General features: G+C 41.1%; 1 protein-coding gene across 9 annotated transcripts in view; it reads left to right on the top strand.

Annotated features, from left to right (window-relative positions):
• Positions 1 to 15,217, top strand: part of ANO1 (anoctamin 1) — a 121,218-nt gene that overhangs the window by 69,535 nt on the left and 36,466 nt on the right. For 7 of the 9 annotated variants that reach the window (XM_039537491.1, XM_039537498.1, XM_039537497.1 and 4 more), the window contains 5 exons: positions 2,225 to 2,290; positions 3,023 to 3,078; positions 4,640 to 4,681; positions 10,325 to 10,389; positions 12,600 to 12,734. In XM_039537491.1, coding sequence (XP_039393425.1) covers positions 2,225 to 2,290; positions 3,023 to 3,078; positions 4,640 to 4,681; positions 10,325 to 10,389; positions 12,600 to 12,734 — 364 coding nt within the window. The remainder of the gene's footprint in view (positions 1 to 2,224; positions 2,291 to 3,022; positions 3,079 to 4,639; positions 4,682 to 10,324; positions 10,390 to 12,599; positions 12,735 to 15,217) is intronic. The other 2 variants (XM_039537496.1, XM_039537495.1) reach the window with 1 other exon arrangement.

Genomic DNA, 15,217 nt, shown 5'->3' with positions numbered 1-15,217 from the left:
CAACCAGGCACTGTTCATGTAACATGAGAAATCCAAATTCAGGAGTGGCCTCCCTTTCTCAAAGCTCCTGCTGGATCGGTTTCATAGCCAAAATAACGAACTTGCACTGTGGCAGGGGAAAGTCCCACAGCTCAATGTGGAATCTTGTCCTAGAGTTGGCTGCTTGCTTGCTTTCCTGGTCAGAAACAGGAACCACATTAACAGTTACCTGAATGAGGAAAAAGATGTTACATTTTTGGGTCCCCTTCCTTCTACCGCCTTCACCAGATGTGGGCATGGAAAAACCACACATAGTGCATGATATAAAGAGGTGATTGGGCCATGTAATCAGTGGGTGTAAATCAGTGTGGTTCCATCTGACCTTGTATGTTTGGTCATTATATAATCAAATAAAGTTTTGGAACAGATTTAAACAAATACTAGTAACCCTGGGATATATTGGAAGTGCTTTCCTCTGAACTTTGCTGCCAAGTAGAAATAACAAAGCTGCCCAGTGAACACTCTCTAGTCTTTGCTGTTTCTTAGTGCATACTTGTGAAACTGCGAATTGTAGTCCAAAATTTTTCATGTACATATATAGTAGGTGGGGTGTTTAAATCTTCAGCAGTGCAATCACTAGGGCTGAGCATTACCTGCCTGATACCCATTTCTAACTGAAGGCAGTGTGAAACCTGCAGCTAATTCTTACTGCTTGATAACTGTGCAGTCTTGGTAGGATTTTTTTTTTAAAGCATGGCCTTGAAAGGTGCTGAGCACCTCTTGAGGGTTGAGGACACTCAGCAACTCCTCCAGCAGTCACTTAATGTCTTGTAGATCAGGGCCTCAATGAGCTTGTAAAAATGCCCACAGTACCAAAAAAACACACCTTTCATTGGTTCATGCTCTTAGGGTATATCGACATTGAAGAGCATGTCCATGTCCATGGATGGTAAGGGGGTTTGGGCATGTGTCAGAGGCTGTGACCACATGATAATGTAGACGAGTGGTTCTCAAACTTATTTGATCGGGTCCCCTTCTTTGTGTCTGTAGTTGTTTATTCCCCCCACCCCAAAGTATATATACCACCACCCAGCAGTGAAGGCAAAGCAAAGAGTAGTGGCTGCTGGCTGGTCACCCAGCTCTGAAGGCAGCGCTGTGCCAGCAGCAGCACAAAAGTAAGAGAGACCATGTGATAAGTGATATTCATCAATATCACTTTTCACATTAGACTTAGTACACCATTGCCACCCTTACTTCTGCACTGCTGCTGCCACCTCGGGGCTGACAGCCAGAGCCCCGCCACCTCCAGATGATGGATGGGGCCGGGAGAGAAGGAGAGCCAAGCCTAAGTGGTGGGGCTCCAGCTGTACCCTTTATCCCTGCCTCTCGGGTGTGCACAGCCCTTCTGCATGAGCCCCAGCCACCCGGGGCTGACAGCCAAAGCTCTTATTTTAAAATAAATAAATAAATAAATAAAAAAGCACAAAGTTCGCGCCTCCCTTGGCACATTCCCATGCCTTCCTTGGGAGACCTGCTCCATTGTTTGAAAACTGCTGGTGTAGACATACCCTATATTTCTCTACATCCAGCCCCATGCTGTTATGTCAGTAAGGGATCAATAAACAATTGTCTAGATAGAACACACCACAATATGCCAGGTTGGGGGGGGGGGGTGTTTTCTCTTTGTAATATTCTTAAACTTTTATTATACACACTGACCCAATTTTGATCAGGTGATAATCAGCTTAGCTCTGTTAAAATCAATGGAGCAATGTCAATTTACACCAACTGAGGATGTGATCTTAAAAGTCATCGTTCAAGATTAGATAGCAGAGTCACCAAACATATCTTCAGTGGGTAACGAGACCCATTCAAAGACTTGTAGAAACTCCATATTTGGCAGTAGCTATATTAATGCCAACAGCTATAATAAAACTTACAGTATCTAGAAATTATATACCATAGCCTCCAAGGATCCGTGTCCTGCTAAGCAATCTTTGGAATTCTGTAGCAAGATGAGATTTCTAAATGCATTCTTCATCCATTGCACAATTCTAACTATATGTATGACTTCTCCTGTTACGTCCTCACTTCTCTTTATTTATCCATAAGTTAAAGAATGAGATCACTCTCCACAAGGCAGAGAATAAACTCCACACAACTCCCCCACCCCACACACATTACAGATGCAGCATTAACTGCTTTAAGGCTCATGTATGTAACTAATAGACAAATGTGTAAACAGGGACAGGAGAGGGAAGAAAGACGGAAACTACCCTTTTAAATAAAAGATGGAAATGTGGTAAATATGGTAAGTATTATGCCAAGGTCTTTGCAAAGACTTTCCCTACAACTTTGCTAACCAATCTGAAAAACTTTGAGTGTATGATGAGTGCATATGTATTAGGGTTGCTAACTTTGTATTTCAAAAATAAGGAACTGTTTCTTAGCACCCCTTCCCCGCCCCTCCTCCTGATAGTAGTAGTAGTAGTAGTAGTATTAATACTACTAATAAGCAGTACTCCCCTAAATTTGCCAGGGGTATTTCTTGCTGCCTTTTGCAGCACTCAGAAACTCCCTATCTTCTTGTACAAAGATTTAAAAATAAGGGACGTCCCTTGTAATAAGGAACTGTTGGCAACCCTAGTAGGTATGTTCCCTTACACAATCAATCCAGCCATATTCTTCTTACAATCCAGCTTTTTGCTTTAAAATCTGCAGCCTTGCTCTTCAAATCAGACTGACTTTTCAGAGAATATCATTTATTGTAATGACTGATTTCAAGTCATTGTCTCCTAATTCTTCATTCTCAAACATATGACTTCCTCTTACTCTCTGCAGTTTTCCATTTTGTAAAATGAATCCTGTTTAATGATCTGTATGAATGAAAATGAAACAATATGCAGAGGAATTAGATGGCAGAAGATTTATTAGCTAACCAAATGAGTGCTATTTTGAGGGAATTCTTAAGAAATGTTGGATGTTAACTTGAGACTGTCCAAATTTAAAATTGTACATCACTATTATTTCTTTGTCTTTCAAGGAATCACCAGTCTGCTTGCCAATGGAGTTTACAGTGCTGCATATCCTTTGCATGATGTAAGTGATCTTGGAATATATTTTACATTTCTGCAAATCTGACACCAAGAAATCCTTAGTGTGTTATATATTAATGGCATCATCCCAAACACCTTTAGTGTTTCACAAGCTTAATTTCCTGCTCTGCTTTTATAATGAGTTTCCACAACTTGTACAGTCTTTACCTGTCAGCTGTGTTGGCTTTTAATAATACCTTCCAAGTTAGTTCCCTGGTCATCAAAAATGCTACTTTAATATAAAGTTAGTGGAGTTATTAATGTGGCTTGGCAAATTAAATACTTTTGCTAGTTTTTGACCTTCTGCTCCCAAGGACTCTGGCACTATGGCGAGGAAATGTATTAATATCTGTGACTCCAAGTGGCTAATTTCCTGGTCTAAATCCCCCTGGCATCCCCCTATATAATCAGCAAATGTCAGTGACTGTATGTATAATGGGTTGCCATTGGGGAAGTGTCCAAATACTTTAATATACAGTGCCAGTAGGGACTGGTAGGATCAGAGGACAGTAAGGAATTTTATATGGAGTCATTTACCATAGGTGCACTGGTGTGGATCTGTATCAGGTTGGTAGTGACCCAAAGATTTCATCCTCTGACTTGATGGCCTTATAAAATGACTTGGGGATCACTATCCATGCCAAAGTGGACTGATAGGTACACCACAGTTAGCATTAACTGACACCCTTACCCAAGAGACTGAGAAGTGGATGGTATTGAAACATTTACAGATGGTCCCTTCCTGTATAGGCTTCATGAATGTCAACAGAGCAGTGCTTAATGCCCTTGCTGCATCTGCTCTGTGATCGTGGTGTGAAGATGAAGTAACATCGTGGTGGAAAAGGCCCTTTGAACCTCATACTCCTCTCACTTGCAGGGGCTTTAAAACTAATAAAACTTAATTGACTTGAATGGGGTTATCACTGGTTTACATTGGTGTGAATGAGATCAGAATCCGGCCTTTTGTGTATCTGGCATTTATCACAAGCATCTGCTATAGAAATACTATTTAGCGTTCAAAAAAGATTAAATAAATTCTACTACATGTACATGCTATTGTTCTGCTGTGCTTTATTAAACATGTAGACAGATTCTGATAGCCACTGATGTGTATATTTTATTTGTTCCATAATTGTATTCCTTATCATATATAGAAATGGCCCCAAATCAAAGCCGCAGACTTAATCACCCCTGAGCTTTGGGAGAGTTTGGATATGGGTCAGCCTTTTAAGCCGGTCTCTTCTTTTTATAATGCATGAATTAAACCCCAAATATCACTCAAATGTGGGCCTATCTCTAATCACATTCTTCCCTTAACATTTTTAGGCTGCCTTTATTACTTATTCATTCCTTTTACCCAGTGACCAACTTTATTACTTTTTCTTAATGTGCTTGATGACAGAAGACAAAGTGTGCCATGAAAAATGACCCCATATAATACAGCATTATTTAACAAATTGCCTTTCTGTTTTTGATCCATTATGTGAGTAGGATACATGGTATGTGAGACGCATAACAGCTCTGGGTGTGACTTGTTGGGTAATGCAATTTTTCTTTTTTTAAAGGGTGACTACGAAGGTGAAAATGTTGAGCTCAATGACAGAAAAGTAAGTTGATATATGCGATTCAGCAAGTTCTCAAGAGTGTTAGCCTCACAAGTCACACTGGACTTTTGAATTGGAATTGGACATTTGCCAAGATTTCCCAGAAAATATAATGGAAAGGCAGTCAGTGCCATATAGCAGAAGTATTTCTAAATGTTAATTTTACTCCAACATGGATGTGTATAAATTACCCTATGTAATAATGGTGCATTTCACATCATCATAGGAAATATGTCAGCATTTACATTCTAATTTCTCTTAAGGTTGCTGTGACATTAAGTACAATCTGGACTGATGGACAACTATGTCCCCTCAATTCTGCAACCTGGGGTGCCTTTTACATTGCTTTGCTGTGAGAGCAACCATTCCTGGTCTGCTCACACATACATATGTAAATCACTCCCAGCTATACTGCGTGAGTGCTATAACCGGCCACCCATGAATTATACTGCAGGGCAACACCAGCAAACTCCCAGTCCCAAACTTTTCCCCAGAAATGTGTGTCTTGTACTGCCCAGCACAATCCTGGACAACACAAGCTCATATAAAGTATATCATTTCATTAATAGAAAATGATCTGCACAGATCCTGTTATCCCAAATTAAGTTTCCCAAACACTTCAATCCAAACACCCACTGGTTTAAATAAAACAATAAAGCAAGTTTATTAATTACAGACATAGATTTTAAGTGATTGCAAGTAATGAGGCATAAAAGTCAGAATTGGTTAACAAAGAAATAACTAATGCCTAATTTAACAAGCTACGTGAACTCAAAGGAAAGGGTCTCTCTCACCATATGTTCTAGCAGTCTTACTGGCTGGTTCTTTCAGCCAGGATCCCTCCCCAGTCCAATGATGCTTCCTTTGTCCTTCAAGTGTTGTCGATCCTGTGAGTAGAGATGAAGGGGGAGAGAAACTGGGGCATCGGTTCCCCATTCTTTATTCTTTTTCCTCTTCTTTGAACCAGCTGGGGTTCAAGAGACAAAGTCTTTGGGGATGGGAATCTCCAGCTGTTTCTTTGCCAAAATGTAGATTTCTCACTCATATCCTTTTTCCTGCTGAAGAATGGCCACTTAACCAGGTGATAGTCCAATTCAATTTCATTGACCCCTGGCTGAGGCATCAGTTTGCCTTTTGTCTCTGAGGAATTGGTTTGTGGCTGTTTCCCCAGATTTAGAATATCTCTAAAGTACTATCATAATATCTCTTAGTACTATCATATAGTAGAGTCCTATAACTTTACATACAATGTTGCCACCTATTTTACCAGGACAAAAATGATCAGCAAATCATGAGTTTTCAAATGGTACCTTACAAAGCATAGTTTGTACAAAATTTATTGTAGTCTTGAAAAGCGGGTACAGACTGTCACAGTTGCAAAACTTAATTTCAGGCCAACACATATATGAACCCTTTTAGCCAGATTCTGATCCCCTTACTTGCACTGAACAGCACTTAACTGCACACATAGCCACGCTAGTCTGGAGTAAGGGGATCAGAATCTGACCCTGAGGAAATAATCTCAAAAGTAACCATTCTGATACTTAGAATTTATTGGACAAAAAAAGATTGCCTGGTTTCAAACAAGGTTTTGCTGTCATGTAACTAAGTTAAGGGCTAATTTTTATCTTTAAGTCCCAGCCTGTGCTAAGAGTGCTACAGTTCATCTCCCAAATGGGCCATACAGGCAGTATCGGATCTCACTTTAATTCCTGTTTAGCCAAGTTCATGACTTAAAGGATGTTGTTTAAGTGTTACTCTCCTGATGCAGGGTGCTTCAGACTGGCTGAGACTGACTGTGTTTCAAGACACCGTGTTAAGTGATACGGATAGATATAGATAGATATAATTTCATCAGACCTTTTTGTTTTCTGTTTTTAAATATATAATATTTTTATAGAAAATACAAGAGAGCAGGAATGAGGAGGAAGGTTATAAGATGGGTATAATAAACTATGGGAGGACAATTGCACAAGATAATATTTGGTACATATATAGTGTTCTGCAAGTATAATCAAATTAATTCTCATAATGCTTCCATGAAGAAAAGTTTCCATTTTGCAGACAGAAAAACTAAGAGAAAAAGCTTAAGGCCAAAGTTTTGAAAAGAGGACACTATGTTTGGGGCCTCAGTTATTGGGTTTCTAAACCTGAGACAGCTTGGGGCTGCCTTTCAGAATTGGTGCATACCCACAACTCCAAATGAAGTCAGTGAGAAGTGCAGGTGGTCAGCATGTCTGAAAATCAGACAAAAGGCATCTCAGGTTGGGCACCCAAAATGGAGGCACCCAAAATCAGAGGGCACATTTGGAAATTTGGGTATGCCAAAGACCACATAGAACGGTCATTCTAGTTCTGTGACTAGCCCTCTGCACTCTGCTGCCTTCTCCTTTATACTTAAGTTAAAATATCATGTATGTGTAATTTCCTTATTGAAAAACAAGTTATTCAAACAAAAGCAGGAGCAAAAGACTAAATTTCTTCAAAGCCTTTGAATTATCTTCTTGACCAGTGCCTTTCCAAGACTCATGAGTTCACTCGTTCCAAAACTTCTGAAATATTTACTCTCTGCTGACTTTCAATTCCTTCAAATGGTTCTTAATCATTACTCTTGAAACTTTCTCAAATCTTATTTAGTAGTTGCTCAGGCCTTACATCTTTATCACAAAACTAATGAAGAATTGAGAAATAGCCCTGAAATAAATATTTAGCACCATTGCACTGATGCTTCGTAATCACTGATCTGAAGCTGCACTCTGAATAGCAGTCAGCTAAACAGCAGAAATGGTGTGATAGGTTTATATTTGAACTACAAATATAAACCTTTAGATTTGAAGTGTCCTCCAAAATTGAAAAATATGCATTGATGCAAAATCTCTTTAATTCAGTATCTTTCTGATAAATTTTGGGAAGACCATACTAAACATACGAATATATAGACATATCGCCTACCTTTGCAAAAGTGTCTAGTGATTTTAGGTGCCTCACTTTTTGGGTGCCCGATTTAGGACACCTGAAAGGGACCTGATTTTTATAAAGCCCTGAGCACTTACCCAATCAAATCAGGTCCTTTTTATAATGTTGCAATTCGGGCACCTGAAAATCAAGGTGCCCAAAATCACTAGTCACTTTTTTAAAATTCAGGCTATAGATCTCAAAATAACAAAACTTTTGGTGATGTAGCAAAAGAACCTGAATCACTGGTGTAAATTAGATTAAAATAAAAATCTAAACAGCAAATCAGCATGAATGTTTGTGTATAATAAAAGGATGACATTCAACCTTCTGTTCCTAAAATGACTGTTCTCACTGTTGTGCTCAAAAAAATAAATGTTGATTGATTTGGGTTGCAAAGAGGAAAATAAGCAAACCACTTAGTATTTACTGTCTAAACATCTCTTATGTAAATAAAAGGTAATTATTCTGAATGATTTGAACACATTCAGAGAAGAGGTGAATTACAGCAGGCAAGCTTTGAAGGCTTCAGTAATCACTTTGCAAGAGAACTGCAAAACTGCTCTAAGAATAATGTTCCCTGTATGATCTCCTTTGCTAAGACTAGGTACATGGGAGAATACTTCTGTGACTAATTTGGGCTGCAGTTAGACTGCCAAGGAAGCTTTTGGTTTTATTTATTTATTTATTTTATTTTATTTCATGGTAGAACTGTAAGCTTCTGAGATGTCAGGTTTCACCATCATGGTTCAAATAAGCTAATGACTTCAGGAAACATCAGTTTGTCATTACCTATTCTTATATCAAAAAATATCTGAAATTGGTTTATCTGCACTTAAGGGAAATTAATTTAGAATTCTTGTGTCTAAGACATACAAGTTAAAAGCCTTTTATTGAATTAATTATTTAACAATTAGGCAATGGTAGTTTTTATTATTTAATTATTTTGCATCTATGAATCAGTTTAAACACTCTTTGGTTTTGTAAATGGGTCAGTGTTCACATCCCCATTCTCAGCCCCACATGGGCTATTTATATTCCACTTGTTGTTTTTTAATAGTCAATTCAGAGAGAGGGTCTGACTTTAAGCCCAGCTTTAGGTAAAAGTGATGATAAGCTGCACCACCCAGGTGGATAGCCTTGGTTGCCATTGACATACAGAGGCACACCTCCAAATCAAATCCTGCCCAGCTATCCCTGGGCTGCAGGATAGGTTAATAATTTGCTGCTGGCCTATACCCCCATTCCAGCCAGAAGTACAGGTGATGGGGCACAGGCTATGCCCATATCCATGCCCAGTCACCTACCACATGCTCTGGTAGTGGGAAATAAGTGAGCATGCAGCTCACTTGCTTGCTTCCTCATGTCTAGAACCAAGGTGCAAGTAACCTGTGATAATAGGTGGAATGCTAAGTTGGTTAAAATTAAACTAAAAACAAAGGAAAAAGAGATGCAGTTAGCAGCAAATTTTGAAAGAATCCTGCTTATTATTTCAGAATGTACTTGCTGATTAAATTAATCTGATTCTGATTCTCTGTGCTACATTTGATGTTTTGGTTTTTTTCTTACCAAAAGTTACAGTTAAAAAAACATATTGATAGCAATCAACTCATGCATTTAAATTTGAGAGGTTTTACCATTGCCAAATGATTGAATGAAGACTGTGGTGACAATTAGAACAAACAGACCTATTCATTGGTATTGCTTGCATGGATTAATCATTGTTATATTGTTTATATTAATAATTCAAACTAAAGAAAGAAAACTAAATAGAGAGACTATCATTGTACTGGAATTCACAGGTAGATCATGGGAACCTAGGGCTTTATTTTTCCTGGTTCTGTGTGAAGAACTTTCACAGAAATCAATGAGATTTTTGTACCAAGACTAATATTCTGTGGCAAGATATTAACCTTAAAATGTGCTGAACAGCAAGAAGGATGTCAAGTAGCCAGTTTAATACCTCCCTGTTCTCTCTCCAGAATTGGACTGGGTCAGGAAGAATCAAATCTCAGAAGTGTAGTTTTGTTTACAATGTAAATTGTATAATACATTGAGTGCTTTCAGATGAACCTAGTTTTGTGAGTATTTCATTTCATTTTGTGAGCCATTAATGGTGACCTTTATTTTCTTTGGCCCAAATCCTGACTGAAAATAATTAGTGAAGATCATTGTGTTCTTCTTAAGATCTTAAATGCAGTTTCTTGGACACTTCAGTACACTTCCTCTCTACAGATGCAAAATATTAGTGCAGCAACAGCAAACTAGTTTATTCTAGTTTGCTCTTGCTCTTGCGCTCTCTCTCTCTCTCTCTCTCTCTCTCTCTCTCATAACTCCAAGAACAACCATCCTTCACACTCACATCCATTTTGCTAAGACTTGACTGATGTATGATTTGCAACAAATCATAAAATCAAGGTTACCCTCCCCCTTACATCTATCCATTAGCGCTGTTGTTGGAGAGCTTTTAGTGCAGTAGAATTCATCATTGTAGCATGCAGTGTGCCAAACCATCAAGCTTGTTTTTAATACTTAATGCAGACGCATGTATTGGTCGGTTGAGATATGTGCAACCACAAGAAGAGCGACACCAGAGCATGACATGAACTGTGCAGTAACTTGGAACAAAAGGAGAAACGGCTCATTTACATGATGGCTTATTTTAGCTTTCATTTGTGATTTATTTTACAGCTCCTGTGTGAGGAATGGGCAAGCTATGGAGTCTTTTATAAATACCAGCCAATTGACCTGGTGAGGTAAGGAGAATTCTAAATGTCCTGTTTCCAGGCAGAATTCTAGACGTTTCATAAAGTTTTACGCAGTGTGATAGAATCATTAGATCTTCATAAACACTGATCCTGGAGCCCTTCCCCTACCTTCCACCAGACTGCCCTCATAAAGTTAACAGATACAGATACAGGGCCTGATTCTCTCCCTGGACTCTACTGGTTTCCCTGGTTGGGGATTCCTGGCAGTGGAAAGTCCTCCCTGGGGGATGATGAAGAAAGACACAAACCTTCCATAGACTTGGAGTCCTTGATGCAGCTCAGAGTGAGAGAAGGGGGCAGAACTTGCTAGGGGTGGGTCAGGGCCGGGGCACCCAGTATACGTGCTGATTCCCTGGCTAGAACATAAAGCTACCTTCCCTCCGTAGCAGGGGCAGCAGGTTTGTATAATTTTTGGTGGTGCCCAGAACAGGTCCAAGTCCTGCCCCCCCACTCCTGCCTTGTAAGCCGATATATATATTTAAATAATACAAAAATGTGAGGGCTCTGGTGTGGGGCTGGTGATGAGGGGTTTGGGGTGTGGGAGGGGCTCAGGCAGAAGGTTGGGTGCAGGGGTGAGGGCTGTGCAGTGGGGCTGGGGGTGAGGGGTTCATGATGCAGAAGGGGGCTCAGGGATGGGGCAGAGGGCTAGGGTGTGGGGGGATGAGGGCTCAGGCTGGGGATGAGGGGCTTGAGGTGTGGGAGGGTCTCAGGGCTAGGGCAGAAGGTTGGGGTGGGGGGGGGTGAGGGCTCTGGCTGGGGGTGCAGGCTCTGGAGTGGGGAGGGGCTGAAGGTGAGGAGTTTGGGGTGTAGGCAGGCTGCCCCAGGGCTGGGGTCAGAGAGGATGACACCCCCCAGCCCTCTCCCTGCCAGCAGCAGAGAGCTGTGGTGGAGGGGCCCTCCTCTCCCCCGGCAGCACACTCACCTCACACCACTGTCACTGCATGTGCTCCTAGGGCCCCTCTCAGGTCCAGGAAGCCCCCTCGTCTCCCCTGTTGTGGGTGCCAAGGGGGAGGACTGCCATCACATGCGCACCTCCTCCCCTGCTGCTGCCCCTCGCTGTAGCCTCACTGGGGGTGGGGGATGGGGCTGCCCCTTGCCCAGCTTGGGGCAGGAGCGGTGACCGCAGGTGGGGGGGAGCTGTGCTGGTGGAGGGTCCTGCCGGAAAAGGGAAGGGTCTGGGGTGGAAGGGCAGGGGCAGGGGCAGCCTGCCCTGGCACTAGTGGATGGGGGCACTAGGACCCTGCGGCTGCAGTTGATGCTGGGAGCCAGCGGAGCAGAGCATAGCAAGGAGCTGCAGGGCCGGGGGAGCCACCCACTTGAGGCCGGGATGCTCCAGGGCCCGGGGGAGGTGCATGGGGGCAGCAGGAGGGGCCAGGGGAGAGACCCAGCCCCAAACATTGGTGGAGCTGGGCCCTGAATATTGCTGGAGTCCAGGCACCATGGGCCCATATAACTCACCGCCCCTGCTCTGTGGAAGCGCTGTGGCAGGATATTATAATACCTAGATATTTGTGCTTAGTTGTTACAGTGACCATTAGGCAGACCCACAAAGCATGAAAACCAGAAAGTGATGGGTCCAGATGAGAAACAGAGATTTAGAATAGTTACAGCAGCCCCTTCAAGTGACTTAAACCAGAAGATGCATTTGAGTTTGCAGTTAAGTTTACATTAAAGTGCTAATGGGAACAGGGAGAAGGCTTTCTTTTTCTAAATTCCCACTTCACTCTCTCTCGGGTTGACCATGCATTCACAATACATTCAAAAGTCTTGCTTACCACAATGGGAATGTAAGGTGCACAAAAGAATACAAGATTTTGATTTTTTTCTTCTTTTTATTGAGGATGAGGGTTTTTTGTCATTGTTGAGATTCAGGGACCATGGAGTAATTTCAGTAAAGAAAAGGGCAAAATTTTTGTTTAGGGAGATTTGATCATGGTTAATCTAAATATATCAGTTTAGACCCAGAGAGGAGCAGAATAGTTTGGCTAGTAGGGATAACTGACTTCTTTGGTTCCTCCGTTACTGGATTCATTCCAAGAGGCATGCAAAAAGGAATCCTAGGGGAAATGCATTCCAGCTAGTCAAGAGTTTACTTTCCCCTTCAAGCTTAATACTGCTGTGATTCATAATTTTAGCCATGATATATTTTAAGATGTAGTAAACATTTCATTGTTTTTTTTTTCCTCAATGTATTTCAGAAAATACTTTGGAGAGAAGATTGGACTGTATTTTGCCTGGCTGGGAGTTTATACTCAAATGCTCATTCCTGCTTCCATTGTAGGGGTTATTGTGTTTCTGTATGGCTGTGCAACCGTGGATGAGAATATACCAAGGTAAAAAAAATATGCAAATGCTCACTTTTATTTCTTTACACATCCAAACGGCATTCAGAATCCAGGCTGTTATATATGTATGACACCACTGGTTAATTCAAGCTTTATGTTGGTGCTGAGTAGGGTTGGAGAAGTGAAATCTTCAATCCTACCTGGGACCAGGCCATCAGTTGGAATACTGGACACAGCCCTTTTGCATCACTTATGCAGTGTGATAGAATCATTAGATCTTCATAAACACAGATGGTGGAGCCTCTCCCCTACCTTCCATCAGACTGCCTTCATAAAGTTCATTCGCATCATCCATGGCATAGAGAGAATTCATACAGAATAGATTTCAAAAATGACAATGTGAGACTTAAGGCGCTTGATCTATTCAGTTTATCAAAGAGAAGTTTGGGAGGTAACTTGATCACTGTGTACAGGTATTTAGATGTGGAAAAGATATCTGATGGAGGGGCTTTTTATTCTTGGTGACAAAGATATAACAAGATCCAATGGCTGGAAGTCAGCTTTGAAATAAGATGTAATTTCCTAGCAGGGAGGATTATTAAACTTTGAACATCTTACCTCAGTGGTGGTGGACTCACCATCATTGTCTGGAGTCTTTAAAATGAGATAAAGCATATCTTTTTAGAAAGATATTTAAATTCAGCTTCTGGAAAAAATTCTGCCTGTGTCTGCAGAAAGTCACATGGGATGTAGGATGGTCATAGTAGTCTCTTCTGGCCTTAGAGTCTGTGAATCCTGATGTTCATTTGTTCCCTTCATGGGCCTTGGAGAGAACAGGAAGCTCTCTCCATGGTCAAAACACTTGCAGCTCTGCTTCAAGATAATGATTATGAACAAATCTCATGCTTCAGGGATTCAGTCAGTCACCTGCAGGAGTCAAGAAGGATATTTTCCCCCAAAGCACAATTGGCCAGATGTATTTGGGGTGGGAACAGGGGGCAGTCACCTTCTTCTGAAGAATCAGGCAGTGGCCACAGCTGGAGATAGGACACCAGACAGGGTGGACTAATACTCTGAAGAGACACAGAAAATCTTTTTTCTTAGAAGCTTGACTGCTATATCTTGTTCACAAGCACAAGATCCAACTCACCACCACATTTGGGGTTGAAAAGGAATTTCCCTCCAAATCATATTGGCAGAGACCTAGCAGGTTTTCACCTTCCTTTGCAGCATGGAGCACAAATCACCTGCTAGGATCATCTGGGCAAATCTCACCTAATCAATTCCCTTCTATTTCAGGGGCCTCAATGTGTTGGTGGCACCTCAGTCTCTCCTGTTTTCTGCTTGTGGCACACAACAATTTAAACCCAAGTATTTGGGCTCAGTATAGGAGTAATAGGGTGAAATTTACTAGCCTGTGATATACAGGCAGACTAGATGATCTAATAGTCCCATCTGGCCTTAAACTCTATGAAATCTATGAAAAAGTGTACAAGGTACATGAATTCACCCTGTGCAGCCAGTCTTTCTCCTTTGCACAATTCCAGTACAAGCCTTGTCTCTCAGCATCAGGTTGAATTCCACACCACACAATGTGACTACTCAGGTGTATAAAGTTAATCATGTGTGTTTGCAGAATCAAGGCTTTAGTGAATACATGTGCCCCTATCGGATAATTTGGCAAAGTTTTAACATCACTACATTTTCTTAGCTGTTAGAGTAAAGATACAATTAATCGTAAAATAGAATGTCCGTGCCAGCAATTTAAGAATCTAGGCAGCCTGGCTCTGGAACAATTATAATTTAGAACTGCTGCATCATAAAACTTCCATATGCCTGATCTGATTGATGTGAACTATTTCTAGCCATTGGAAATGAGAAAAGATTAGATTTCTGGGCATTCATTTTAGTTTGTCAGGTATAGTGGAAATATCAGTGCTGTAGGATATGTAAAATAAATTAAGATAATTGCATGATTTTGTACTGAACAACAGTTTTTCCTTCTGGTACTTGGTTGAAGCAACTAAATACCCAAAATAAAATGCTACATATCTATGAAAGTGTAGTGTCATTAAGGCCTAGAGTTTGGCACACCAGGAAGCTAGTTACAACTCGCCATTCCTGGAACCAGCTCTACACCAGCCTCTGTCTGATGGACTGCATTAATATATGCTGTTTGTTGATGGGTCCCAAGTGTCTATCTGCCAGCCTGTGATTGCCAGAGCACAGTCAGCTTTGGCCACACCTCCTGCATGCTTCATCTATTTGAGCACTTTACACGTGATGGGTACTCTTCCACACCAGGGGAATCTCTAGCAGGGAACATTTGGCCTCTTTCTATTCCCTTTTAATGCTCGAGCTCTGCAAAGGGTTTGAAGCAGGTCTCAGGACTGAGCCCACAATATCCAGTACTTGGCAAAAATGCTATTTTATCAGTATTCTACCACCTTAATAATCTAATAGTGAATTGTTGTTATTAATACAGTGCCATAGGTGTGCATGACATTGTATAAGTATTCACAGTATTCATC

Source organism: Mauremys reevesii, linkage group 4, assembly GCF_016161935.1.
Source record: "Mauremys reevesii isolate NIE-2019 linkage group 4, ASM1616193v1, whole genome shotgun sequence".
Lineage (NCBI taxonomy): Eukaryota > Metazoa > Chordata > Testudines > Geoemydidae > Mauremys > Mauremys reevesii.
The sequence above is the reverse complement of the archived record's forward strand: the minus strand, read 5'-3'. Positions and strand labels throughout refer to the sequence as shown.